The sequence below is a fragment of the Leptinotarsa decemlineata genome, unplaced genomic scaffold, assembly GCF_025532065.1.
Source record: "Leptinotarsa decemlineata unplaced genomic scaffold, Ldec_3_MD MMD2_tig00000199_RagTag_RagTag, whole genome shotgun sequence".
In the NCBI taxonomy this organism is placed as follows: Eukaryota; Metazoa; Arthropoda; class Insecta; order Coleoptera; family Chrysomelidae; genus Leptinotarsa; species Leptinotarsa decemlineata.
The window spans coordinates 3,872,167-3,899,638 of NW_027412544.1; the positions used below are offsets into that span (position 1 = coordinate 3,872,167).

A 27,472-nucleotide genomic window follows, 5' to 3' on the forward strand; every position below is an offset into this window, starting at 1 on the left:
TTTAATTTGAACTGAAGATGTTTCAAATGAAGTTAATTTGTGTTTTTTCCGAAGTATACCAATTAAAGTTCAATTCAATTGAGCTTCAATTGGATAATTGTTACCTCTTATTTGAGATGATGAACCTCCGTTGTAATCGCATTCACCTTTATTTTGAAATCAATTCCTTTTTCCGTTCTTTGTAAGATTCCCACATTTTTTTGTGTATAAAGCTAGAGAAGTAGGAAGCTTTTTTTACAAAAAAATGAATATCCTCTAAAAATATACCCCTTTCAATGTGAACAAGATTTCTTTGGCTGAGATTGAAATAAATAAGCGAATGATTGAATCAAATAAGCGAATGAATGTCATTACGTACTGTCATCGGTAAGATGAGTTAATTGAACTCATTCATGACATAAAGTCATAATTTTATGAATGAATCGAGAGCTTTATCGTGTAATGTTATCCAGATTGATGCTGAAGAGGCAATAAAACAAGTGTCTTATTCCGAAACATCAGTGTCTGTCATTGAGGACGACAGTGTTCCATTAAAGTGAAATATGACCTCTTTCATATACGATTTTGTGTAACAATCCTGCGAATGATATCTGAATCAACTCCATAATGAATGTTTGAAGTACAAACTGAACAGGAAAACGTTTCTTTGCATAATACAATGTTGAAATGGAAGTAGTTGCTTCGAAATCATTTTTTCTTTCGTGTGATTCATTGTTTATATGAAAGTATTTTTTTCGAGAGAGCTTTCTTTACCTTTCAGTTTATGTCTGAAAATTACTTCTTTGAATGATCATTAAATATTTGCGAAGAGTTCGTTTTGAAATCAATTGATTTAGTCTTTTCTTTGGACGATTCCCACATTTGCTTTTTTGTATAAAGATAGAAGTAGACAGCCAAAACATTTCATACCTAAAAATTAATCTCTACTAAAAGTATACCCCTTAAAATTTGGGTAAGAGATAATGTGGCAGTTGTTTGAGAAAAAAGTTATGTCATAAAATCGCCCCTGTGCGCTTACCCTTACACCCCCCTAGGGTGATGAGCTTGTTCAGCGACTTTCTTTCTCGAGTTTTCACCAAATTTGATTTTTTGTTGGTTTTGATGGATTTTGTAATCCTTTACTCTGTAACTTCTATTTGATTTCCTTGTTCAATACATTTTCTTAGTAATAAAATGTAGCCATCACAGATTAGGGTAACATTCAAGATATGATTGTGTGACAATGATCCAATTTTCTTTCTTGATGAAAAGCATTTTTTCTAAAATCTTGTTGATATTTTATCCAATAAGCCATGGATTACTGAAAACAGAAAAACGTAAAATACAGGAAATAGCAGCCACTAACGATTTCTCGAGGGGTATTGTAGATGACATAATAGGGAAGATGTTTAGGTTAAAAATGAACGAAATCTCGACTTTTAAAAACGACAAAAACCAAGATATATATATATCTCAGTTCCATACCACCAATACACGAAGAACTTTGGAAATATTGTCAAGAAACTAGGTATGAAAATGGTTTTTAAAACAAGTCATACACTAGAGAGCCATTTAGGAAGTCCAAAAGTCAATGTCGAGAATTCGGAGATTACGAAATTAAATGTAAGGATTGCGATACAGAATATTATGGACAGACAAAAAGATCTATTAAAATAAGATATAAGGAACACCTAACACACTTAAAACATGGAAGACCTGAAAAATCAGCAGTCGCCCATCATATTTTGCAACAAAACCATTCCATAGACTTCAGTTCATTAAGAATAGTTAGACAAGTTAACAACAACAGGCATCTAAATGTCTGTGAAAGTGTAGAAATAAGTAAACATAATGATATTATGAATAACGATGGTGGACCAATACCTTATAGTATAGCTTGTTAAAATAATATTTAATTATTTAAGACTATTAGATAAGGCAATATTGTAATATTAATTTTATATAGCTTGTTAAAGTAATATTTCAATTATTAGATTTACCTGACTATTACATTGTGAAATTAATTCAAGACTACTAAATAAGGCAATATTTTGAAATTAATTCAAGACACTCAGGACGCAGATACCTAGAAGGCGTATCTGTGATATAAATAAGGATAAACTTGTAAGTATGATTAGTTTGATCTTCCTCTTGAAGATGATCACTTGGTGATCGAAACACGTGTCGAGGTGATGAAATAACGGTTTGGTGTTGGAAAAAAACTCCAGTAATATTCATTACTACACCAAAGATTCCAAACAGTGCATCACAAGTAGGAAAACAGACTAATTCATTTATTGGTAAATACATCTTTGGAAAATTCACATGATATAAAAATTTTGAATGAGACTTCAGGAGAAAAATATAAGAAGGTAGACGGAGATAAAGTTATACACACTGTATGTGAAAGATTAGGGAAAGGGCTAATGTGGTCTATTGAAGAAGTTATCACTTATTCAACTTTATTAATTTTTCTTTACACTTTTGTCGTCCAAACTGATACAGCCGTCATTTTCATAAGACTGTTGATACTTTTCAACGATCTGTTCTTCTAGATAATTATTAGTACTCAAAGAGTGGCAAGTATTTGAGACGAACTAATACCTGTCTGAAAGTATTCAAATACATTTTTTACATTCTGTTTGATAAAAATAGAAATCCTCCATCCAAGATTATTGACAAACTGAACAAATGAATAAGAAATTGCATTCATTTTAATGACAAAATGTTTCAGTTAATTGAATAAACAATCACGTAGGAAACTTGACGTTGTACCTCAATGAGTTTTGTTTCACATACATCAGGAAACAAATTATAAAATCTAGGTAAAAATTAAACGACATCGGTAACTCAGTATGTTGCAACACAACTCCATATATTCACTTATGGATGAAAATATAAAGCTTTCTGTCCATGTACGAATTTCATTTAAAATTCAAATCGATTATTTCATTACTCCCTATGATACTATTATCAGGAGATATTCCTAAGAAATAGTGACATGTATGTAATGCCACCTCGCCTTCAAATGGACAAAAAGCTGCTTTAATACTTCCCACACGTAGGTACTCAGCTTAATTATAATCCCCTCATTTACTATGCCATTTCTAACGTTTTTGCAGGCATTATTATGCGGTATTGTCATTCTTGGCGTTACCTTCACGCTTTATTATACTTCGTCATGTAAGTTAACCTTTTTGAAATGTTATCGAGAGATAGGGAAGAACTGAAAATTTGGAGGAGGAGGAACGATTGTTCAATTTTAAAATTACTTTGAAGGTTCCTTGATGTTTCTGGGGTTTCTAATCTTCCACAATCTGAAAAATAGTTGAATATACTCGTAAGTCAACAGGAAATTTGCTCGAGTATAACGAGAAGTAAACTGAAATTTCGACTTTTATCTCGTAATTTTGACTTTTATCTCGTAATTTCGACTTTTGTCTCGTAATTTCGACTTTTGTCTAGTAATTTCGACTTTTATCTCGTAATTTCGACTTTTATCTCGTAATTTCGACTTTCATCTTGAAATTTCGTCTTTCATCTGAAAATTCTGAGTCAAAAGTAGAAATATTGTTCCTTGAGTGCATTATAATTTACTAAGAGTTAACGCTAACGAGTTAACAGGAGGTTCGTGAGATTGTTGTGTGATTGAAATTTCAATGGAAATATGTGGTTGAAAGTGGGATCAACCTCAAGCGACCCTAAGGTTAGAAATAATCATTAACTCTGAATCAATCAATAATTTCAACAATAATCATTTCGAACTCATGTTGAAACAAGAACAAATACTTCAGTTCTTCAGTTTATTGTACATTTTTGAGGATGCTTATGACAATGATATTTCATTAAATTTTACCACACTATTTATTATTTCTCATCTTCGCATTCGAAAACATTTGTAATTTTGAAGATCATATCATCGTCACATTCGTCATGATCAAAACAATAGAATTGAATAATACAAATTGATTTCTCTCTGATGTTCGTTTAGCTGCCGATTCAAACTTTTTCACATGAATTCAAATTTTCCCAGGTAATTGGAGGATATTTCTTAAAAGGAGGATGTCCCAGAACTTTACGAATCGATATGGGCACTGAAAATGAAGAAATGGAGAGGATACAAAAAGCCTTTCATGAAGTATTTACTGAATCAACAAATAGGCCATGTTTTTTTGTATGGAAAAAGCATGCACAATCAAAGGGTAGAACCTTGGTGATCTATATCACATAAATATAACGCACAATACTGGATGAATTTATTTCAAACCCTAATAGAAGAAAATGTATTTGATGCATCATTTTCGCACAAGTCTCTAGTTCAATTTTGTTTCATACCATCAGTACAAGTAAGAGATAAGTTGTTGTTAATGAAATTTTAATTATAATTTTTATTTCAGAGTGATCTTAATCAAGTATATTTTGAATGGAGTATTCATAGAATACGGAAAACAAGAAATGATATTGCTCCAGCAGGGAGACCAAGTATATTGTATGCGATGCCTTCCCTTTATGGAGTTACAGATCACCTCATCAAGATTCCATCATTCGCTTTTAAACATTTTTGGTCGAAGTGTACATATCTCCGAACAGCCTGTGATGAAGATTTTTGGAAATTATGTTAAATTTTTATGAAAAAAATAATTACACAAGGTCTCTAGATCCTTATGCCACAATTAATTTATACATTAACCTGAGAAGTGAATTAATTATGTTTTGTTAATGAATTTTAGATTGATAAATATGCATTGATATTATTCAGTACCTTTTTGAAAAAGTAAATGCTTTCCGCACGAGTAGGATAAAGTCGACTTTGGCGAAAATAATATTGGTTTCTCATCATAGTAAATCAATCTGATCAGTAATATCCTCACTTCATTATCAAAACTTATCTAAAATTCAGTTTTTCACGTTTTTCACTACAACTAAAAAAATTTCTAGTAGAAATTGATTAACATTTTGAAAGAATACTCTACACATGCATATCTTAAACGTCATGTAGAAATACATTTTGCAATGGCAACTAATACTGTCGGTATGTTCTTCGAAGAGATGCAATGTTCATTTCTTAGGTATTATGGGTTTTCTCTCCTCGTTTCGAAAAATCATAGAGACCTAATGACGCAAAAAAACTAACTGAAGCAGAATGGTTCCCGAACGTTCAATCAAAAAATGATTAGGTTTCGAATATTCAATAAAATCGGTTTCTGTCATATTTCTTCGTAAAAAAACATACCACTATGAGAAGATTGGAGCACTGTCGAAGTGATTTGAAAAGAGTGTCGAAATTGCGAGATAAAAGTCGAAATTACGAGATAAAAGTCGAAATTACGAGATAAAAGTCGAAATTAAGAGATAAAAGTCGAAATTACGAGATAAAAGTCGAAATTATGAGATAAGAGTCGAAATAATGAGATAAAAGTCGAAATAACGAGATAAAAGTCGAAACTGCGAGAAAAAAGTCTAAATTTCGACTTTTAAGTTGAAATTATGGTGAATCGAATAAACAAATCATCTTTGGCCCTTCTACGCTTCCGTATGAAATAAACGTTTGTAACTCCGTATTTATAAATTTTGCACAGCGGTTGACTATTCGGAGAGAAAAATCATTTTCCGTTTTCAAAACCTACAATAATACTTTTGTCAAATATAAAAATAATGAAATTTTTAAAGCCCTTTATTTGAAAATTTATAAATAATATGGAGAAAAGAGCCATCCACCTGATTGGAGAGGCGAACATCACGTGCAACCTTAATAGCTTGGAACACGGGAAGTGTTCAAATGACTTGGCACATTTGATTCCACCAAGAGCGGTACCAAGAAATAGGCGACGGACTGACTGTGGCTGCTCATCGTTTTGAGGTTCAACTCAGTAGTACACCTCGAACTTCACTGTTAAAGAACTCTTTCATTTGGAGAACTGAGTTTATGTGGAATGAACTTCCTGAGTACAATTTTCCAAATGGATTTAATCTCCAGCGATTCAAATTCAATGTGCATCGCTACTTTCGCACAGGCACCGCTCTGGGAGCGCCTTAAGGATTTTCCTGTATAGCTTGTGTTCTGTCCTCAAAAAAATTCAGATATATAAATCGGAAACTGAGATTTTCTGTTGAGTTTTAATGTTGTGAGTTTGAATATTCCTGTAGTTTAATCCCAACACCAAGCTTTAATACCTCGACACGTCTTTCAATCACCAAGTGATTGAAAAAAAAAACATCAAGAGAATTGATGCCAATGAGCAAAGTACCTAGATAATACGAGCACGCGTACAATTGGATAATTACACCGTTTACAATCGATCAATTGAATTACTCCATAATGGCGATATTGCATAAAAATCGACACACTCGATATATTTCGAGGAGTTACAATTACAAAGATTTCCGTAACAGTAATCTAACAACATCCCGTACTTGCGTCTAATTTCTCGTGCAAAAGTCCTTGACCCGGATTTCTGTCTATTTTGCAGTTAATCTGCTTCTCGAGAACTACTTTCACTTCTTTCTATATCATTTTATTCTGCAGCCAATTAATGTTTATACGATTTATTATTGGGATGTGATATAGAAAATCAGAGCATCATATGCAATGTGCATCTTGTTGCATTTCTATAGATTTTCTCTTATAAAACTCAAGTGTAAGTATGATGAGAATACGTTCCTGTTTTACATACCGAATCTGCTTCTAGCTAGAGCCTATAAACATTACTTCGTGAAGTCCTGAGAATTTTTTACATCAAAATCAGTTCGAAAACGTCAAAATCAGTCATTGAAGTGACATTTCTTTTTGAAACATTTATAGTTTCTAACGAGATGCAGAAATAAAAACATGGATTCGGGAAGTGAAAAATTGTAATAGCTATATATCATACCAATTTGTAAGTTACTTATGAAGAAAAGAAAATTGAAACTTTCTATGTTTTTACCACTTTTATTTGAAACTAACGTTACTGCAGTTTCGTCCTATAAGGACATTTTCAAACTTATACATTAAACTAAAAATGATTTATTATGTTAGCCCTTATATAACATCACTGTAGGTAATAATAGAGGTACTTAGCTTAATTGAGTACCTGAATTCAGAACCATCCATTCTCTTTATCAAACCGTAGAGAAACAGGCATAATAAACAACAAAAAAAAATAAAAATATCTTGTTTACACGAAAGCTGATAAATCGAATGTCATCGTTATCCTTGAACGAGAGACATATATCCAGAAAATTAAATCAGTCATTCAAAATGAAAACTATATTGTCATCAATAAAGACCCAGCGAAAAATAGGTAAAATGAACTGAAAAATCACCTCTCAGATACTAAAATCACCACTGCATTAAAAATTCACTGACTCCATTGGAAAACATAAGGAAGCAAACCACGCCACATAATTCAATTTTAGTTTCATTCCATGTAAAGAGTATGTTCTCCAACATACCGTACAACGAATGTAAGTCCCTCATTTTAGATATATTAGATCAAGTCAAAGTAGACCATATCACTTCCTTTGAAATTTGCCTAAATTAGAGTTACCTACAACAAACACATACAATCAGAATAAATTTGTTTTCAGAAAACCTAGCTATACAGACGTTACCATCCCAAGTGATTCTTTCCATCCAGAGAGTCATAAATTAGCAGCCTACAATTCAATGTTGCACAAAGTATTGTCACTGTCTTGGCGTGCTAGTAATATATCTAGGAATGTTGAAATAAATACACAGATGGGCCATCATAATTGTTTCAGCGTAGATACAATCCAGAAGTTAGTCATAAAACAAAGTAAATTCACTTACATATTAATATACCCCCAGATCAAACAGTCAGAAATCAAGAAATGGGTAGCATATTTTGGTAAAAGAACAGAGATAATTGCGGGTTTCTTCAGGAAAAACAATGTGGAGCTGGCATTCAGACCACATGACAGGTTATATGAGTTCCTTTTCAATGTCAAAGACAAAGTGGACAGGTTGGAGAAATCTGGAGTTCATAAGCAAGCGCAGCGGGGTAAGCCACTAGTATGGAGAATGCGGCAGACTCGAGAGTAGACAGACCAGAATATAATAGCATAGTACAATTCCTCTACTTATACCTTCTATGGCCTAATGAATATCGCTACAATTTTGAAGCTCTACCCATAAGTACACTCTGACTCTGCTGGATTATATCCGTAAGTTTCTAACCCAAATGCCAAAAACGTGAAAGCAAGAAAGTGCAAGTCGGCAAAAAGATTCAGTCCATTTCAACGACAGCAAATTCAACATTTTGGTCCTTCGAGCTTGATGAAAATGTTAAATTTGATTGTGATAGACCGTCACCTTTTCAATTAGCAAATTTGGAACATAAACGAGAATTAAGTCTAATATAGTCTTTGCATTTTATTACAACGGGAAACTCAAAATGTTTAAAAGCAAAATTAAACCTAAATAATATAAGGGGTTTCCAAAGTTCCATGGATCATCAATTGTATCAATTTGTCACGTCAACTTCGTTTTTTCAAACACTCCATATACTTAAAAAACAATTAAATAGTGGAGTGAATTCCGAACAACTTTTATTCTTATCAGTTTCTCAGTAGGCCTCTCAGATTGTTTTGCCTGTGACAATTAAATTTCAAATTTTTTAACAAAAGATATTTTTGTTGAGAAAAGTTGATATGAGTGCCAAATTTTGAAGTTGAATTGTCAAACAGAAACTTCCTTGTAAGTAGAGTCTAGAAGAAGTAATTCAACAAAGGATTTATTTTCTAGATTATTCATGAGTAAGTCCCATAAGCCCCTGTAGAAATCGAGGTCTTTGACTTGTTGAAATACAACGAATCCGTAGAAAGTCTGAATAAAGCCCTCATATTATCCATAGATATCATATTCAGGTAACTTGTTCCGCGTTAGCATGTAAACGTGAAACCTGGAAAGTGTTTACAGAAATTGTGTCCTTATGATATTATGTTACAACGCTGAAAAACTAAACTTCATTTTGTTCTTCATTACATTTCGTGTTGAAAATGTTTTTTTCAAATGATAGAGAAATATAATAGGCATCATCAACTCATATTCAGTATTTCTTAAAATAGAAGAAAAATTTATTGTTACAGTAAATATCCAATCTAATATGAATGTATTAAAATAAAGTATGGTTCCTCGAAATATCGAGTATTTCAATTTGAGGCAGAATTTCCTACATCCTACAGTAGCATTGAATTTTTGAGTATTTTCTGTAATATTTGACGAAATTGGTGGAATATTCTGGACCACATTAAATTATTACAGAATTTTTTTAAATATTTCATGGAAATGAAGAATATTTCAGCTATAGTACTTATTTATGGACTTTCTGAATTTTCTAGAATTGTCTTGAAATTTTCAAACTACTATATAATAATAAATTCAAGAAATTTTCAAATTAACGAAGAATACTGATGAATATCTAAATATCACTGATAAAGAAATTATTTTCTCTTATTAGATTCAAAACATGATGATTTGATTGAACTTCATAATTACTTTACTTCTGAGTGGATATAAAACGGCTAGTATTTTAGATGAAGAAAATAAGCAATATTCCGATTCAGAGTGAAAAGTCATCTATGAACAAGGAACTATAAGGTTTGAACTGTTTCTATTTTTTCCGGTTTTGTTTGTTTCACATTATGACTAGATTGTAGAGAAAGTAGACTGACTACTACTACTCAGCAATTTGTTTTTCTATCAAATTAGCCGCCGAAATCCATTAGTAATTAAGTTTAATGATCTCAATTAGAGATTAAATGCGTTGATGTCAGTGATGATCATTAATATTCTCAAACAATCACTACCTGTCAGGAAATGAAAAATCAAAAGTAGCAGCTTCCATCTAAGTGGCCAAACAACTGTTGGATACTTTTGATTAATACATATTGTTTTCATACATCCAGATTATTCCAATCTGCGTAGTAGGTATGTACCGTATACAAGAAAAGGAAATAGCGCGTCATGCTCTAGATTGACGTGGGAATTTTTAAACACACTTCGTTTCACAATAAATACAGTTCTTTTAAAGAACAACTTGGTTACATTATGCCCTACTCTAATTAGTTCTTTGGTCAGAAATAGTAATATGAGGAAGATGACGGATCAAGAGGATATCGCTCAGAAATCAATGAATGTACATTGAGTAAACCAATTTCGGTTGACTATCTTACGATGAAAATTTTTTTTAACTAACCCGAGAGATTATTTACGCTTTGCAGAATCTGGAATAATTTTTATTGAAGGTTGATTACAGTGGTAATTTTTCTCAACAAATTTTTATCACCTTCAAAGTAGCGCCCCTCAGATTTAATACACTTGTGGCAGTGTTTTTCTAGTTTTCGAACCAGTTCTGATATGCACTTTTTGGTACCTACGTTTTTGAGCTGTCTCAGCGATTCCGTTTTTATCTCTTCGATCGTCGCAAACCGCCATCCCTTCATGGGTTTCTGCAATATTGGGAGCAGAAAAAAGTCGCAGGGGGGTCAAATCTGATGGCTGAAGCATGATTACGATGTTTTTTTGGCCAAAAAATGACGCACAAGTCGTGATGCAAAAGACATGTATTGTTTTTTGAAAATACCGGACGTTTTCTTCGTATTGCTTCTTGCAAGCGGCGCATAACTTCAAGATAATACTCCTTATTGACCTTGAGATCATGTGGCAAGAACTCCTGATGCACTACGCTATGTACTCGAACAAAACAGTGAGCAAAACCTCAACATTTGATGGAACTTGACGTGTTTTTTTAGTCTTGGCTCTCCTGGGCACTTCCATTGGACTTTGGATCGGCGTTGACGTCATTCCACAATTTCTGAGCGATGCTAATGCGATGGTTTTTCTGTCGAAATTCAGCTACGAAACGAACTTCGCTGCCACACGTTTGTTGCCCAAAATTTCCGAAAAAATTGCATGGGATGAGTCCACCGATATGCCGACTTCCTCAGCAACTTTTACAATAGTGATTTGACAATTTTCTTCACTTCCTCGACATTTTCATAGGTGGTTGATGTGGTGGGGCATCCAGGGCGAGCGTCGTCATTCACATATTTTTAACCTTCTGTGAAAAGCTTGTACCACTACACAAGCACTACAGGAAAATCCTTAAGGCGCTCTCAGAGCGGTGCCTGTGCGAAAGTAGCGATTCACATTGGATTTGAATCGCTGGAGATTGAATCTATTTGGAAAAACGTTCTCAGGAAGTTAATTCCACACCAACGCAGTTCTTCAAATAAAAGACTTCTTAAATAGTGAAGTTCAGGTATACTGAGTTAAACTTCGAAACGATGAGCAGCAACAGTCCACCGCGTATTTCTTATACGTACCGCTCTAGGTGGAATCAAATATGCCAAGTCACTGGAAAACTTCCCATGAGATTATCTATAGGAGAGAGACAAATCTCCAACCCTTCTTCGATGTTCCAGGCTATCAAGGTTGCACGTGATGTTCGCGTCTCTAATCAGGCGCAGGGTTCTTTTCTGGAGGGAATACAGCAACTTCAGGCTACATTTGGGGGCAGTGCTCGATACATGAGAACAATACTCCAAACAAGGTCTGATCTGAGCATAAAAAAAGCATCAAAAGTTGCTGAGGTGTTTACAGTTTTCTGGTTCGGAACAGTATTCCAAGCTTTTGAGAAACAGCCTTTGCAATTCCAGCGACATGATTATGCCAAGACATTTTGGTGATATTAAGATATGCAACCTCCTGCTGCGGGTGAAGATGTGCCTCCGTAGCCGATGTCCTGGAATCCAAATGGAATGACGAGACAAGTATGCTGTTGTCAGCAAAGCGATATATTGAATTCTTATTTTTTTTCAATAAAAAGAGGGTTGGCGACAATATGGATCCCTGGAGAATACCAGCATTGATGGTGAAAGTATTCGAGATATATCAATTGACGGCCCTTGCAGGGAATGTTCTTTTAGGAAGCTGAAGAGCCATACACAAAAATGATCAGATAAGCCATAGCATCGAAGTTTGGCCAGCAAACCCTCATGCCACACACAGTCAAATGCCTTAGAAATGACAAGCGCAACAGCTCTTGACTCTCCATGTTTCTCGGTTGCGTTATTCCAAATATGGGTGACATACGATAGAAAGTCGCCTGTTGATCTTCATTTCCGAGAATCATATTGATGATCGCTCAAGATGTTAAAGCCTTCCAAATATTTGAGGATATGGTGGTTTACCATGATTTTTGATATCACTGATAGCAAACCGACTGATCAGTAGTTGTTTACAGCTGATTCTCGGCCTCCCCCCACCACTATGACGTATTAATTGCTTTTTTAATTGGTTGTTGTTTGGTGAAGTTTTTTTGTTGTGCAGTGAAGTCAAGGCGTTGTGACCTTGAAGTGTCTGGTGCATGGATCGTTCAGATTTTTTTTTCATATGAGATTTTGTGTGTTTATGTGTGTGTGTGTGTGTGTGTGTGTGTAGGAGAATGCACGGTACAGGGTTTCATCATGTGCTTGTTTGTCTATGTACAAACATACGTCTGCATACTTCGAAGATCCTCCAAGTAATAAATGCTCCATCGGTGTGAGGGTACCAACTTAGTAGTGGAGTGACGTCACAGCAATAACCGTTCAACGGCTAGAGAGCGACATGTTCACTCCACGACGTGTGGCAGAGTAATGCGTATTCATCGGTCTGCCCTCACCTCTCCCGAAGCGATGAAGGTTCGCTCTAGCCCCGCTATCGATGGTGACACAACGGCAGCCGAGGACCGTTTGCCTAGCGTCTACCCTCTCCGAGACCGCAACGACCACTGCTTGCTCGTACCGGCAACTGTTATCGCATGAAGTTGGGAGATGGGCTTGGCTGTGACGTCAGGCATCTCTAGTGGATAGCAACTAGCAATGTGAATCTTTCACGGTTTCATGGTGGGGGTGACTCACACTGTTTAATATAAAAGAAATGCCTGGCACACTATGAAATCAGTAGACGAATATATCTGCAGCAGTTAGCAATTGGTAGAGTGTTATTCAGTTCGTAATAGAAGGAAGACGGTGAGTGTATTTGTCTGTTGGAAATTGTTTATATTTTCATATATATTTTCATCATGTCCGTTTCAAAAGTAGACTTGAATAAAATTAATAATTTGATTGTACAGGAGGTTGAAATACTAGAGCAAAAGGCCTTATCATCATTGCCAATTGATGAAGTGTACATAATTAAAAATATGTCAACTTATTCTACACGATTTGGTAAATCAATTTTATTAACTTTGCAAGATGTGAGCAATGATAAATTATTTAAAACATGGCTACCAAAACGTATTTCGTTGCAATTCAGTGATGACGATATATCTTGTATCAACTCATCAGGTGGTAAATATACGATGATGTATTTAGGACAGAGCCAACAAAGTTTTGCTGGCATGAAAACGCGATCTCTAGTCAAATTCAATATGATTGAATAATAGTAATAATTTATAGTGAATTTCTTTAGGTCATAGCTTACAAAGTTTTTTTGGTGTGAAAACGATAACTCTAGTCAAATTCAATATGATTGAATAATAATAGTAATTATAATGAATTTCTTATTGTTTTATTAATATTCATATATTAGATGATAATTATATGGAAATATAAACATTACTAACTTAGTTGAATACACTCACTTTGTAACTACAAGTAAAATGGGAATGTGAGTATTATATCACTGAAAAATTGGAGGTTGCTTATTGTTTTTTTTATTCGATTTCAGTTCCACCATTTAAAGATGTGGATGCAGTACGCAAGTCAAGATTGGGTCGATATTGTAGATCTCAAATCATCGGTTCAACATTTGTCGTCTAAATTGAAGGTGTTGGGTGATGGAGCCGAACATGCAAGCGTTTATGATATGAGTGTATGCTATGATGAAAAACAAATCGAATTATGCCTTCGTGATGCTGAGAACTATTGGAGTGGTGCAGAAGTTTGCAACAAATTTTTGGATAATGAATTGGAATTGTGGCAACTTTGTGAGGTTATGATTGAACTGAACCTAAGAAGATTCCTGTATAGCCTCCAACCATACTTGCCAGAATGGATTATTCATCACTTTGAATTGAATGATGAAAATCGAGAGGAAATTGAAGATGGTCGCGAAAATGATGATTATGAGGAAGAAGTTATTTTAGATAGTCTGTATGTTCCTGTAAATCATAAATAATGTCAAATAAAAAACTTTGTATTATTTTCATGTTTTATTTATTTAAATCTGATGAAATACAATAGAAAATGATTACAAAACAATAAATATGATATAAAATACAATACATGATATAAGTCAGTTACAAATAAAAAAAAAAAGATCATAAAACAGTACATGATAGAGTGAAAAAAAAGTGTCAATATCTGCTATGAACTGAACCATCCAATGCATTGTATGTTAAAACTGTATCATGCAAAATTAATGCATATACTTTAGTGTTGTCTGGAAACTTGGTCTTCCTCGTCTCAAACTCAATCTTTATATCAATAGTTGATGATTTTGTTGCATTCGGTTGATGGGAACAATCGATGACGAATAGTGGATTCTCTCTAAATTGTCCAATGTCCATCAGAGGTTCACTCATATCTTTATCATAATAACTTCGCTGGAAACTCTCAAAAGCATAATAAGCAGGAGCATCAAGTTTTTTATCGAAATTCAAATTCCAACGCTCATATGGATAAACTTCAGAATTCAAGTATACTCGAATACTATTGATATCAGCAGTTGTGAATTTTGTAATATCTTGTGTTCTATCTTCAGATGTGGTAGTACTTTGGAATGCGATGATGACAAAACGAGGAGTTTCCAATGCGTTAGTTGTTTTGATGGCCCATATGTCTGAAGAAGTCCCACGTAATGATGGTAGTTCATAGAGGTCCCACATACGATACGCCAACTTGATTTTGGCATTCAGACCGCTTTTGTTTATTCTACTCAAAAGTTTGAGCTTGTGTTTATCATCTGGTACAATATGCCTTATTTTCCATTCGATTTTATTTATTTCCAAATCAGCATCAACCTCACCTATATATGAGTTTTTGAATGATCGAGCGATAATCAAAATCAATTCCTGTTTGGCATTCAAGATACTTTTGTTGTAATCTTCAGCAAAACCCATCAAATATTTCAGTGGTAGTTTTCCACTAAAAACATGACTGTTTGTATCCAAGATATCTTGCTTCAATTGTGAAAGTCCCCAACCAGATGTCAATAATGTGTTAGCATGAGATTGTCCAAATGATATCATGGTTTTCATTGTAGATGTTATCCCAGGTTTTCTAACAACAGCCACTTGTTCACCACCCATTTCATAACGAATTTCGTCAAAGAGAAATGCAATTGCATTATTCGAGAGATAGCATGTTTTCGCTACATCTTTGGGGGTGAATTTACCTTCTATGTAAATGAAGCTCTCGGCAATATCTAGTATAACATCTTGATTATTGATTGCAATTCTGATTTCATCCGAATTCCTGAATAGCGGTGATCCATAGGGCTTATATGTGTGCTCATGTAAACTTATGAGAGAATGATCGAGCACTGGTTCATTGAATATATTCAACTTTTCATTGTTTGTTTCGAGCACCATTGTTATTTTCTCACTTTCAATCCAATCGATTTCAAAAATTTAAGATCACTCACAGACAGAGCGTTATGTGCTAACTGTTTAGCATACACTTGTGGAATGAGCTTCTTTTTATGCACACCTTTCTTTTTGATAGTGCAACTCGTTTGGGATTGTTCAATGCGATTTTGTCTATTATAAATGAAACCCATAACAACAGTTATTCGATTTTCTTCAATTCCAAAATAATGAAAATCTCTTCTTCACTTCCAAAATCGATAAGGTTATTTTTTTCATCCAAAATACGCACTGTAATGTTGTGAATCAATTGACGACCTTCTGGACTGACAGGCATATATATAATACTGTGTGGTTCTTTAGTGAGATTGTAGCCAGGTTCAACATCAATATCGAATGAGAAAAGAATGTGGGATTCTTCACCATTTATATATGAACCAGATATTATATTGCAATCTAAGCGGATAAGTCTCACAGTTGTAATGTTTATTGGTAATGATGATTCATGTATCTGATTTGGTGGAAATATTTCATGAGCGAACCCCATCATTTCTGCTATTGAATTTGGATGTGTCAGATCAATTTCATATTTGGATCGCATTTCACATTTGAATGTATTATTATTGGCGTGTAGATAGAAAATATCATCTGCAACGACATCATTTGGTTTTTTATCATGAAACAATCTGAACATGATATGTTTCTGTATGACGGCATTGATCTCTTCTATTTCATAAGCACCACATGGAATTTCAATTGTCAACTTTTGGGGTATCGATGAGTTGTCATTACTGATTCTAAAACTAACTAAGTTATTAGCTTCAGTTATATTATTGATTGTATTGCACCCATAGAATCCCAAAAGTCCTAATCCATAACGACTGTTCCTATCCAATTCAATTGGTGGAAAAAAATCCGCACTCAAGACACTTGTCCCGACAGCTTGTAGCTCGAACTTTCGTGACATGACTGATGAATATTTTGAAACACATTTCAATTTATTATTGTACACAGCAACAGCACATTTGAGACAATTTACACTTTTTGGAAGGTGTTGTATTGTAATAAGTATCATTTTTATTGATACCAATATTCACATCCTCTATATTACAAATACAACACATAGATTTCCGAGGTATAGGACCGTCATTAACATCCGATTCTGAATTTTGATCGTGGTGGTGGTGCTCATAACAATATCTATGTTTCATTATATCGATGTCATCTTGCAGATGCTTAGGCAACTTTTCCCAAACATATGCAATCTCATGTGCAACACATGCAAGTATCACTTCCTTAGGCATATTTGCAAGCATCACTTTATCCATTTTTTTCAAGGTACCATATTTTGAAAACATTCTAAGTGAAAACCCCATTCCCTTGATAGCCTCCCGATCCAGTTTTGGTGTTGAATCCATTTTTATTTGGAAAATTATTTAGAGAGAAACTGCAAGCACAAGTGACCACAGAGAACTGTATTAAATTTCTGTTGTCGATCATAGTTATATTTGATTTTTACATTCGAACATTTTCGAAAGAATCGAGTCAATTCCAATGGTGGGGGTAGATCTCCAAAACTATCGAAATATGTGACTTCTTTCCCACATTTTTTATATGCCACCCAATGTGTTCCTGGTCCACTTATTCCATCTAAATTAACAATAGCTGTCTCGTTTTGTTTTGGACCTGAAGATGGTAATCTATCACGCATAAAAACACCACGAAAATGTGGAATTTTCATTTTTTGTGCATAATAACTGAGATCGAGATCAGTAAGAGGCCTCTGAGGTAGGGGTTCAATTAGTTTTTTGTTTTGTTTGTGGCTTTGTATGGTTTTAAATATAGTCCTAAACCTTTACGGTATGGTTTGAGATATATTCCACTTCCGCGTTTGCCTAATGCTACAGCCTCCATGGTTTTATTGTGACGATTGGCTTCCATTAAAGCCGCTCTGCTGGCTTTTGCCGAATTCACGGCCTTGGTAATACCAGCAGCGGCTCCCGCCAAACTTCCTAGTGCGGATAGTCCAGCAAAAATTGGTATCAATGGTAAAAGTCCACCGATCTTGGGAACAGGAATTATGCGTGGTGTGCGGATTTTCTTCTTTCCACCGGCAGCTTTAAGGTATTTACGTGCCGCCTGCAATGCCACAGTGATAGCTTTTTTGCTATTATTCGTCACAAATTGATTCCCACCAGCTTTCTTCAATACATTTCGCACTTTATGGACTATCCCAGCACCAAATGCAACTTTTTTAATTTTATTTTTCTTCGTTTGTTTCCTCTTACATTTTTTCTTATTGGTACTACAACCCATGCCCATATGTCTTTTCGCTTTCATAATGTTGGTGACAAGTAATGCAGCTGCTCTTTCCCCAATACTCGCGTCCTTCGATTTAACCCTATCCCAAGCGCTGTATTCAAGTTCTTTGTCGGCTAAATGTCTTGCTGCAAGATCGGATGGATGCTTAGAATATTGAATATCGTGTTTTTTGCATTCAATATCTAATTTATTGATTCCAGGGTCGTTACGAGCTAAACGTTGTTTCAATTTTGTACCCGGTCCACAGTATTGATAACCTCCGGGTAGATGTAATTCGAAAGGAAGTTTGTTTATTAAATCATTAACAAAACCACAACCTCTTTTAATTTTACGATCACTTTCAATACGTCCGTATCGTTTGATGGTACACATTGAAATGAATAAGCTAATAACATTTATATAGTCTCCAACCACGGCACGATGCGCATTGTAAAACAGAAAGAAAAGTTTGCTGTAGATAATCTAGATGAGAAATTTGGTTGTGGATTGAATGGACAAAGGGTATTCAGACATGGTCCACTACTTCCATCATCAGTTCGAGGACTCATTATAGGACCTTCAAATTGTGGAAAGACGAATGCAATGATATCACTATTAACACATCCACAAGGACTGAGATTTAGAAATGTGTATCTCTATTCGAAATCACTCAATCAACCTAAATATCAGTACTTGCGAAGTGTTTTGGAACCTATAAAAGGATTAGGTTTTTATACATTCAGCAATAATGCAGAAATAGTGGAACCCTCCGACGCTAAGCCTAATTCTGTTTTCATTTTCGATGATGTGATATGTGAAAAGCAAGATATTATTAGATCATATTTCTGTATGGGACGTCATAAGGATGTTGATTGTTTTTATCTAGCACAGACATATTCACGGGTACCCAAACAGTTAGTGCGTGACAATACCAATTTCATTATAACGTTCAAACAAGATGAGACGAATTTACATCACATTTATTCAGATCATGTTTCACCCGATGTAACATTCAAACAATTCCAATTGATGTGTGTTAAATGCTGGGAGGACCAATATGGATTTCTAGTCATTGATAAGGATAGAAAAATAGATGAAGGTAGATATCGCAAAGGATTCGATAGTTTTATATACCCATGATCTTGTTTTTGGAACTTATTCGATCACTGAATATTGTAGTGGTCACTTCACCAACGAATTAAGCTTTAATTCAAAAAAAAGGGCATTATGAATACAAAAAAAGATCCTGAAAATAAAAACAATGAAATAAATTTGAAACGTCAACTAGTAGAGACAACAGAAGCTGTCAGGCAGAAATTCAACTCTATCAAGAATGATAATATTGAAAATCGTACGACACTTGAAAGATTGTATGAGCCCATAATGAAACCATTGAATGTTTTATCATCAAACGCTACTTCTAAATCACCAGTGTTATCACCAAATCATGGAACTGTTCAATCTACTTCAAATTATCCCATGAGTACTCCAATAGGAAGAAAACAATCTTTTGGTAGTGTATCATCTGTGAATAGTGACACGAGCACACTTCAAGACGATATGAGAACAACTCTATTCGAAACACCATCATCGTCCCACATCGATTCCTCGGATCCTGACATCTCACCTGTTATGAATGAAAGTGGTGAAGATGTTTTGATGAAACATTTGAATAATATAAAATCTAGAAATCCAGCATATGATGGAACATTTGGCGTACGTATGGATCCAATTATACAAAAGCTGAAAATGGGAAGTCTAGTGGTAAATTTCAAAGATGGAAACATTTCATTTTGGGATGCTAATAAAGTGAAAAAATATGAATGCGCAGGTAGTCCAGAATTGTATGATATGATTTTTTTGAAGAATCCACAAGATGTTGATAATGAAGAAACTCGTCAAGTATATTCCAAAATATTGAAAATAACGAATGCTCCATATAAACAATATCATCTGAAGAATGGTTTTAAAAATACAAATTCTAAAAAATTTCGTGAAGTTATCAAACCTCTATTAGACTCACGACAATATCCAATAAGAAGTAGAAGTAAAATTGGTGGAGCACTCAAACGAGTGAAAATGGAGAAAATATATAATTCTAAACCTGTGAATTATGTGTACTGGAATTCACCGAAAGAGTTAGTTGCTCGCCTACGACTATTGGTAGCTTCAAAGTCAGCCGGACATACCGGACATGATAATGAAATAATTTCAATAATTGAAGAATTACGTGAAGAAGGTATAATATATTAACATATTCACATGTAATGATCACTGTCACATCATCATTCAATGCAGTAACATTATCACCTTTTCTCTTTAATCATATTGAAATAGAATGACTAATGAAATAAGTGATGTCAAACGACAAGTTGTTAATGAATTACATAAACCTGCAAGACGTAATTTTCGTAGAAGAATAACCACCATCAAAGGTTTTGCAGATCTATGGCAAATAGATTTAGCTGAACTGCAACCTTATGCAAAAAGTAATGAAGGATACCGATATATACTTGTAGTGATAGATTGTTACTCCAAATATCTGTGGACTGTAGCAGTTAAAGATAAAACAGGTAGTACAGTAACTAATGCAATGAAACATGTACTGAAAGAAGCCAAATACTCCCCCAAACACATACAAAGCGATCAAGGGAAAGAATTTTTCAATAAAAGCTTCTCATCTCTCATGCGAGAATATAATATCAATCATTATTCAACATTTAGCACAAAGAAGGCAGCTATAGCAGAAAGAGTGATTCGTACAATAAAGGCATGGCTCTACAAGGAATTTTCGATGAGAGGTCACCACAAATGGCTTGATATTCTTCCAATTATAACTAGTAGATATAATAATAAAGTTCATCGTACAATAGGTATGGCACCCATCAATGTTGATTCAACAACAAAATTAAAATTCAAGGGTATCAATGGAATTGGAGGAAGACAAAGTAAACCCAAATTCCAATTAAATGATATTGTACGTATAAGTAAATACAAACATATTTTTGAAAAGTCTTACACTGCGAATTTTACCACGGAGCTATTCAAGATTGTTAAAATTAATAAAACCATCCCAACGACTTATAATCTTGAAGATATGAATGAACAGCCGATTAGAGGATATTTTTACGAAGAAGAGTTATTACGAACCGAGAATCCTGACGTATATCTGATTGAGAAGGTGTTGAAGAGAAGAAAAAATAAAGTATATGTAAAGTGGTTAGGCCTTCCTAGCGAACAAAATTCTTGGATTGATGAATCAAATATGGTTTAAATGTATATAATAGTGACTTTTATGAATAAAGTAATATTAAAGTTCATTATTGTTTTCATTTCAATTATAAGTATGTGAACTGAAAAATATTGCAGCGGTAAACATTGCCCCAGCCATTCGCAATGTTCTGTGTATACCAAACCAAATTAATTGTATACTCCATTCCCGCTTATATTTTTCAACTCACGATATTGAAAACACATTATCATTCCCAAAACTAATCGCCGTCACTTTGAAATGCAGTATCCAACTCTTTTTGCCAATTATCTCTCACTGATAATGCTGTCTCATAAAGCTTAGTCGACTCCTCAAGCTCAGACTGAGCTTGCATTCTCGAACGTTGATGGAATTGCTTATCTTTACCAATTTTTGAACGGAGTTCATCAGCATCTTTAGACATTCTAGCCAATTCAACCTTCGCTAATGCAATCTTGGCATCTAATGCTTCAAGAGTTTCATTATTAGCATTAATAGCTCGCTCACTCTTTTCAAGTTCAGCAATAGTCATCTGTGCCTTTACAAGACGGCATTTTGCTTTCCTTTTCATTTCCCCAAACCGATGGAGGGGACTGAAAGAAGATAGCGGTTCAGCTTTCAAATCACTCTTCATTTCTTTAGGAGTACCTTTTGGCTTCCTCTTCGATCTGTCACTTTTCGTTGCGGGTTTTTTCTGTCGCACAACACTTTTGGATTCTTTCTTTTCTTTAAAGTCAGTGACAATCGATGAAGATGCCTTAGTAACCTTCCTCTTGATTGTTCTAGATTTCTTATCAACACCAAGAGGAAGGGTAGATGAAGAGTGTTTGAGTGATGATAATTGCGAAACGATCGGATTTTCAATAATAATTTGCTCATTTGGTTCTGGCACATCTGCAAAGTTAACGAAGTCGTTAATATCAAAATCATTTATCGAATCTTGACTCGATAAATGTAATACTGGAATATTTTCAAAATCAGTCTGATCGATATCAACAAGTGGTGAACCATCTTCAGCAATCAATAGCGGCATAGAGCTCATGATTATTAAGGTCTGAGGAATGATATGTGATAGCAATAGAATGTGGATAGGAAAGGTGATGATGTTACTGAGACCTCACCATTTATAGAAGAAAATAAACTAGCGCATGCGCTCTTTCATCAACTGGCACATGCGCTCTCTCACTAAACTATTCACGCATGTAACAATCTTTGTCATTTAAGAGGAAAACTTTGTGTTGCATGCATGTATTTTTAAATGTTAGAAAATAATACAAATAAATTCAAAATATATATATATTTATTAATAATAGAGGACAATAACGATAATAAAAAATGAAAAATGTTAATATGTCTCTGTGGATGTGGAACGTTCTTTGACTCTATTCCTCAATAGTTGTTGCTCGTGCGTCAAACACCAACATTGAAAAAAATGGATTCTCCTATTGGGGTAGAGTTGACCAACCTTCTCACACAGATCCCAAGTACTTCTACATGCATTGCATACATGATTCCAACAATTCATGGAATATGTATCACAACGCAAACAACGTTGCAGTGGAGTTGGAACGGCAGCACAGGTACCACAAATATTTCTACAGATACCTATATTGTTAAATATTATAGGTTCGGAACACTTCAGACACTGTAACTGTTGTTGACGATAATCCGATTTTGTTCGCTTCGGTGGATGAGAAGGAGGCGATAGTTGAATTCGCAACACGCAATCACTACACATACCAGTACATGGATTGATTGAATCCTTAGGTCTACTTATTTGACAAAAGTAGCACACAATAGCCCCTGCAATCATCATTGGGTAGACACACACTTTTGGTTTTTCATTCCACTCTTTTGGAAACGGCATTTTACTAATTCGATTAGAAATATTAAGAGATGACTTACAGAAACTCTGAATGCTCTCTCCTATACCTACGATCTCTATTTATACAAATCAACATCATGTGGAAGTATAGTGGGATAACTTCTCCTACTATTCCACTCTAAACGAGTCAAGTGGGAGTCGCATCACCTCCTATATAAGTTGACTTGCAAACCTAGAGTTCATTCATTCACTCTCTACAACTGTGAGCAAACAACAACAAGATGAATTCTGCAAAAATAAATGCTGCATTAAATAGAATAGCTGCTGTTGATGAAAACAATTGGATAGACGAATCAGATGATGAGGATGTCAATGTTCCGCTAGAGGAAGTAATAGTTGAAGCAGAAGATGTTGGAGTCGATGAAGATGAGATAGACGAAGTTGAAAACGAGGCCAACCAAAGCGACGAAGATGATGACGTGATGGAGTTTGAGAGGGTCATGGATGAAGAAGGAGATGATGAAGGGATAGAAGCTGACACAACTGAAGGTGATGGTGCTATGAGGATCGGTATGCGAACACTCAATGTCAGTGAGACACTGGAAGATCCCTTGGATTTGTATTGTGCATTGGATGCATACGTATTGATCAGCACAATAGATGGAGAGAACAAAAAACTATGTTGGTGCTGCTTTCGGTTTTATTCGCATAGAAACAATAATGGAGGGTGGTATGCCCATGTCAACACCCACAACACTGTCTCAATTATGGAAATGGGACAGAATTGGTGTGAAGCTTGCGAGAGGCCACTAACAAACTTCACCCGAGTATCTACATGTATTATATGTAATAATGTCCAACCTGTGGCACAATAACCGTGGACCTACTGGTCAAAAAAAAACAACAGCCCTTTTCAGGGCTACATTATTCACACAAACAGTAGTTAGTTGTATTAGTATTCATAGATTATGTGACAAATGAATACTTTGACTAATAAAAGTCTAAGTTGGAAATTTGTTAGTCTTTGAATATCTATACATTATATGACAAATAAATTACTATTTGTTAGTCTTTGAATATCTATACATTATATGACAAATAAATTACTACTTTGACTGAAAAGTCGAAATTTGGAATTTGATAGTCATTGAATATCTATGCATATGATGAGTACTACTTTAAATGAAAGTTGAAGTTGGCATTTGTCAATCATTCATATGCATATAATGATGAATACTTTCACATACATATATTTCGTTTGAGATTATAATGTTAACATAATGTTAACAATGGTATGAATCTGTTTCTGTTTGAAAGTATAATGGTAGCTCTGAAAAGAGCTATTTTTTTTATTGTTTCAGTCTTTAATTGTAGCCCTGAAAAGGGCTGTTATTTTTTTATTAATCCATGCAATGATATGGACTAACGCTCCTCATCATCAGAAACAATAATTATGGTATCGTCATCTGAATCAGATGATATACTAATGATATCATCCTCATAGTAGTCATCTGAATCAGATGATATACTCATGATGTCGTCGTCGTCATAATCAGCTGAATCAGATGATATACTAATCACATCATCCGCATTATTATCGTCAACAGCATCTATGTCGTCCTGAATACCTTGTTCCACTCGTTCTGCGAAATCATCAGGAAGATCATAGATTCGCTGCAGAAATTGAGCGAAGGTTGTACTCAAATGATCAGACGTTGAATCTATTTCATGTACTTGGATGGGTCCTGTACTCGACATTGTGGAAGAATGATATAGAACTGGGATTGTTGCTATATTTATATTGGAAGAAATGAAATGGAGGGGGTGAAATGTAGAACAGTGTTTGAGATTCGAAAACATCAAGAATGAAACTCTGAGCGATTATTAGGAGAAATTCTAGTGATTATTATGGAAAAAAAAACTAATAAGAGGGAGAGGAAGGGAGGAAGACACTGCCCCAGCCTCGCAGTGCCTCGTGTACACCAACCAAAAAGTGTGTACTCCGTGGAAGGAAAGGAAAGGAAATGATGGACGAGTAGATGATTATATGTCATCATCGGAATTGAGGACATCATCATCGATTAGGATTGGGGATGGCGGAGGACTATCCTCGATGAGGATAGGGGATGGTGGAGGACGTCTAACGTCAAGCTCGTCATCAGCATCATCACCAGAGTCGTCGTCGTCATCATCGTCGTCGTCGCTACTCATTGGGACAATGTCATTATAAGCAGGGTCCCACCATCCGTCAGGATCTGGATATTCCGAGTCATCCAAGTGTCCTTCGTCACTGCCAGTGACATGTTGAACTTGCATCTTGATGTCGTGATCCCGGTATTCGTATGGCGGACTGTGGGGTTCCGTGGTGGAAGAGACTACCTGTACCTGGCTGTTATCCCAGTAATTGAAGTTGTACCCCTGATCCGGGCAGCTATAGGGTTCGGAGGTTGAATCGGGTTCCATCTCGATGCTAGCTGATCAACTGAATGTTTCATCAGATGATTTCTACTTTTATACTTTCGAGAGGGAGTGGGAGAGGAGTGGAACATTGAGTAGGGGTAAATTGTAGTGTGACATAAGACATATTCAATGAGTAGGGGTAAATTGCAAAGTGACATAAGACATATTCAATGAAAGAGATACTTGAATGGATAAAATACAAATGAAATATACTTGTCGATTTCACTATGAAACATGTCTGTTTTTTATTTTTTAAATTTTCTTCACATGAAATTATTTACAAGTGATTAGAGAACACAAAAATTGATGTGAGGTATTTGTCTAGAAGAACTTGGAATTGAAATAAAAAAAATAATAATAATAATAAGAGGAAGTGAAGAAAAATGCTCCAACCATCGCATTGTTCAATGTGTACCAAACCAAAAAACAGTGTACACCCTTTATTTCACTTCCTTTTCCTTTATTCAATATAAACTTAACAAATATAAACTTAAAACTACCATAATTAAATACTCCTAACTAACCTAAAACTAATCTTATATTTACACTTCATCTACAAAAAGAGTGTCCATAACTGTCACTATTTTTTTGTACAGCTTTATCGAAGAGGTCTCTGCTTTACACCTTTCCTGCAGAGATGCATAATTCCGATCTATTCCGGCCATTTCCTTTTGGATTTCCCTCCGTCGGTTATCCATTTCAGCCATTTGTCGCTTCATGGTAACCAACGCGGCCTCGCTAGATCGGGCAGCTCGTTCTGCTTTCTTGCATCTCTGCAGAAAAACACTCATCTTTTCACTAACCTCTCCGATAGGCTGTGGCACCAACACCTCAGGATCCGCCGGTGTCGCTGGCAGCGGTGGTAGTCGCGTCACCAACGGCGACAATATCACCAACTCCGGAGAAGGACTCCTCGGAATTTCCACTGCTGCTGGTGCTGCTGCTGGTGTGGAGGCCCTCTTACGAGAGGTCGAAAAACTACCTGCATAAGGATTAGTCCTATTGCAAGTAGCTCGGTACTTTGAAATAGGACCAACCTTTGCTGCAGGTCGTTGGCAAACCTTCTTCACAGCCCTGACTTCCTCCTCCTCCTCGAATAAGTCAGGGCTAGAAGATCTGCACCTAACTCGCGAACGCGAAGTGGTTGGCTGGTCAACCGTCACCGCTCTCGAAGATGCTGCCTCCTCCTGGTCAGCGGACACCGGCAGAATAGACGCCACAGCATTATTCACCTCCTGTGTATTGGTTGCCATTCTGAAAAAGAAGAAATAATACAAAGTTAGTTGATATAAAAAATAACATTCCTAATTTACTTACTCAAATATCAAGTTGGTCGTTGGAACGTACTGCCTTGTTGTGGAGTGGACTGCTCTCGATGAGATGACTTCTCGAACTGAATGTTGTGGAGTGCTCTCCGGAGGGTATCGACTTCGATGCGTGAGCGGTGGGAAAATGGTGGGAGCGCACATGCGCGATGAGGGTAGGGGTGTACATGCGCAAATGTTGGGAGTCGGGGGGGCGGGGCTTCGGGGAGGGGAGGGGCGGGGCTTCGGAAAGGGGGCGGGGCTTCGGAAAGGGGCGGGGTATCCGAAAAGTTGGTGGCGACGGGGGGGGGGGGGGGCGTGGCCCTGACGGGCCACGCCCACTGCCTGGGCTCCGCCCAGGTGGGTGGGGCCTCCGGCCCCAGGTAGGCGGGACATCTGGAGAGACATCTACGCCCTCTTCGCGCGCGCGTTCGTAACATAATATGCAACCGAACACCTAACCTAACGTAACCTAACCTAGTACGCTAACCTACCGCTATGCAACCGAACACCTAACCTATCGTATGTATTAACGTAACCTAACCTAGTACGCTAACCTACCGCTATGCAACCGAACACCTAACCTAACCTAACCTAACCTAACCTAACCTAACCTAACCTACAGTAACTATTAACCTAACCTAACCTAACGAGGGAATACTAACCTAACACCTAACCTAACGTAAGTATGCAGCTAACCTAACGTAACTATTAACCTAACCTAACGAGGGAATACATTCACCATGTTGGTTCCATTAATACATCATCAGTTGCTTTT

General features: G+C 35.7%; 2 protein-coding genes across 2 annotated transcripts in view; both read right to left on the reverse strand.

The window, feature by feature from the left end:
* btsz (bitesize) overlaps nucleotides 1-27,472 on the reverse strand; it is a 414,949-nt gene that overhangs the window by 54,962 nt on the left and 332,515 nt on the right.
* Nucleotides 25,772-27,152, reverse strand: LOC141481383 (uncharacterized). Its single transcript, XM_074172807.1, has 2 exons — nucleotides 26,708-27,152; nucleotides 25,772-26,644 (listed from the first exon to the last, which is right to left on the reverse strand). Exons 1-2 carry the CDS (start codon nucleotides 27,100-27,102, stop codon nucleotides 25,933-25,935), a joined length of 1,107 nt encoding a protein of 368 aa, XP_074028908.1. The 5' UTR covers nucleotides 27,103-27,152; the 3' UTR covers nucleotides 25,772-25,932.

Bases quoted from the DNA above. Each gene is read 5' to 3' on its own strand.
- LOC141481383 (XM_074172807.1), bottom strand. From the start codon at position 27,102: ATGTCTCTCCAGATGTCCCGCCTACCTGGGGCCGGAGGCCCCACCCAC. The intron at 26,645-26,707 runs GTAAGTAAATTA...CTTCTTTTTCAG, and splicing joins ACGACCAACTTGATATTTGA to AATGGCAACCAATACACAGG.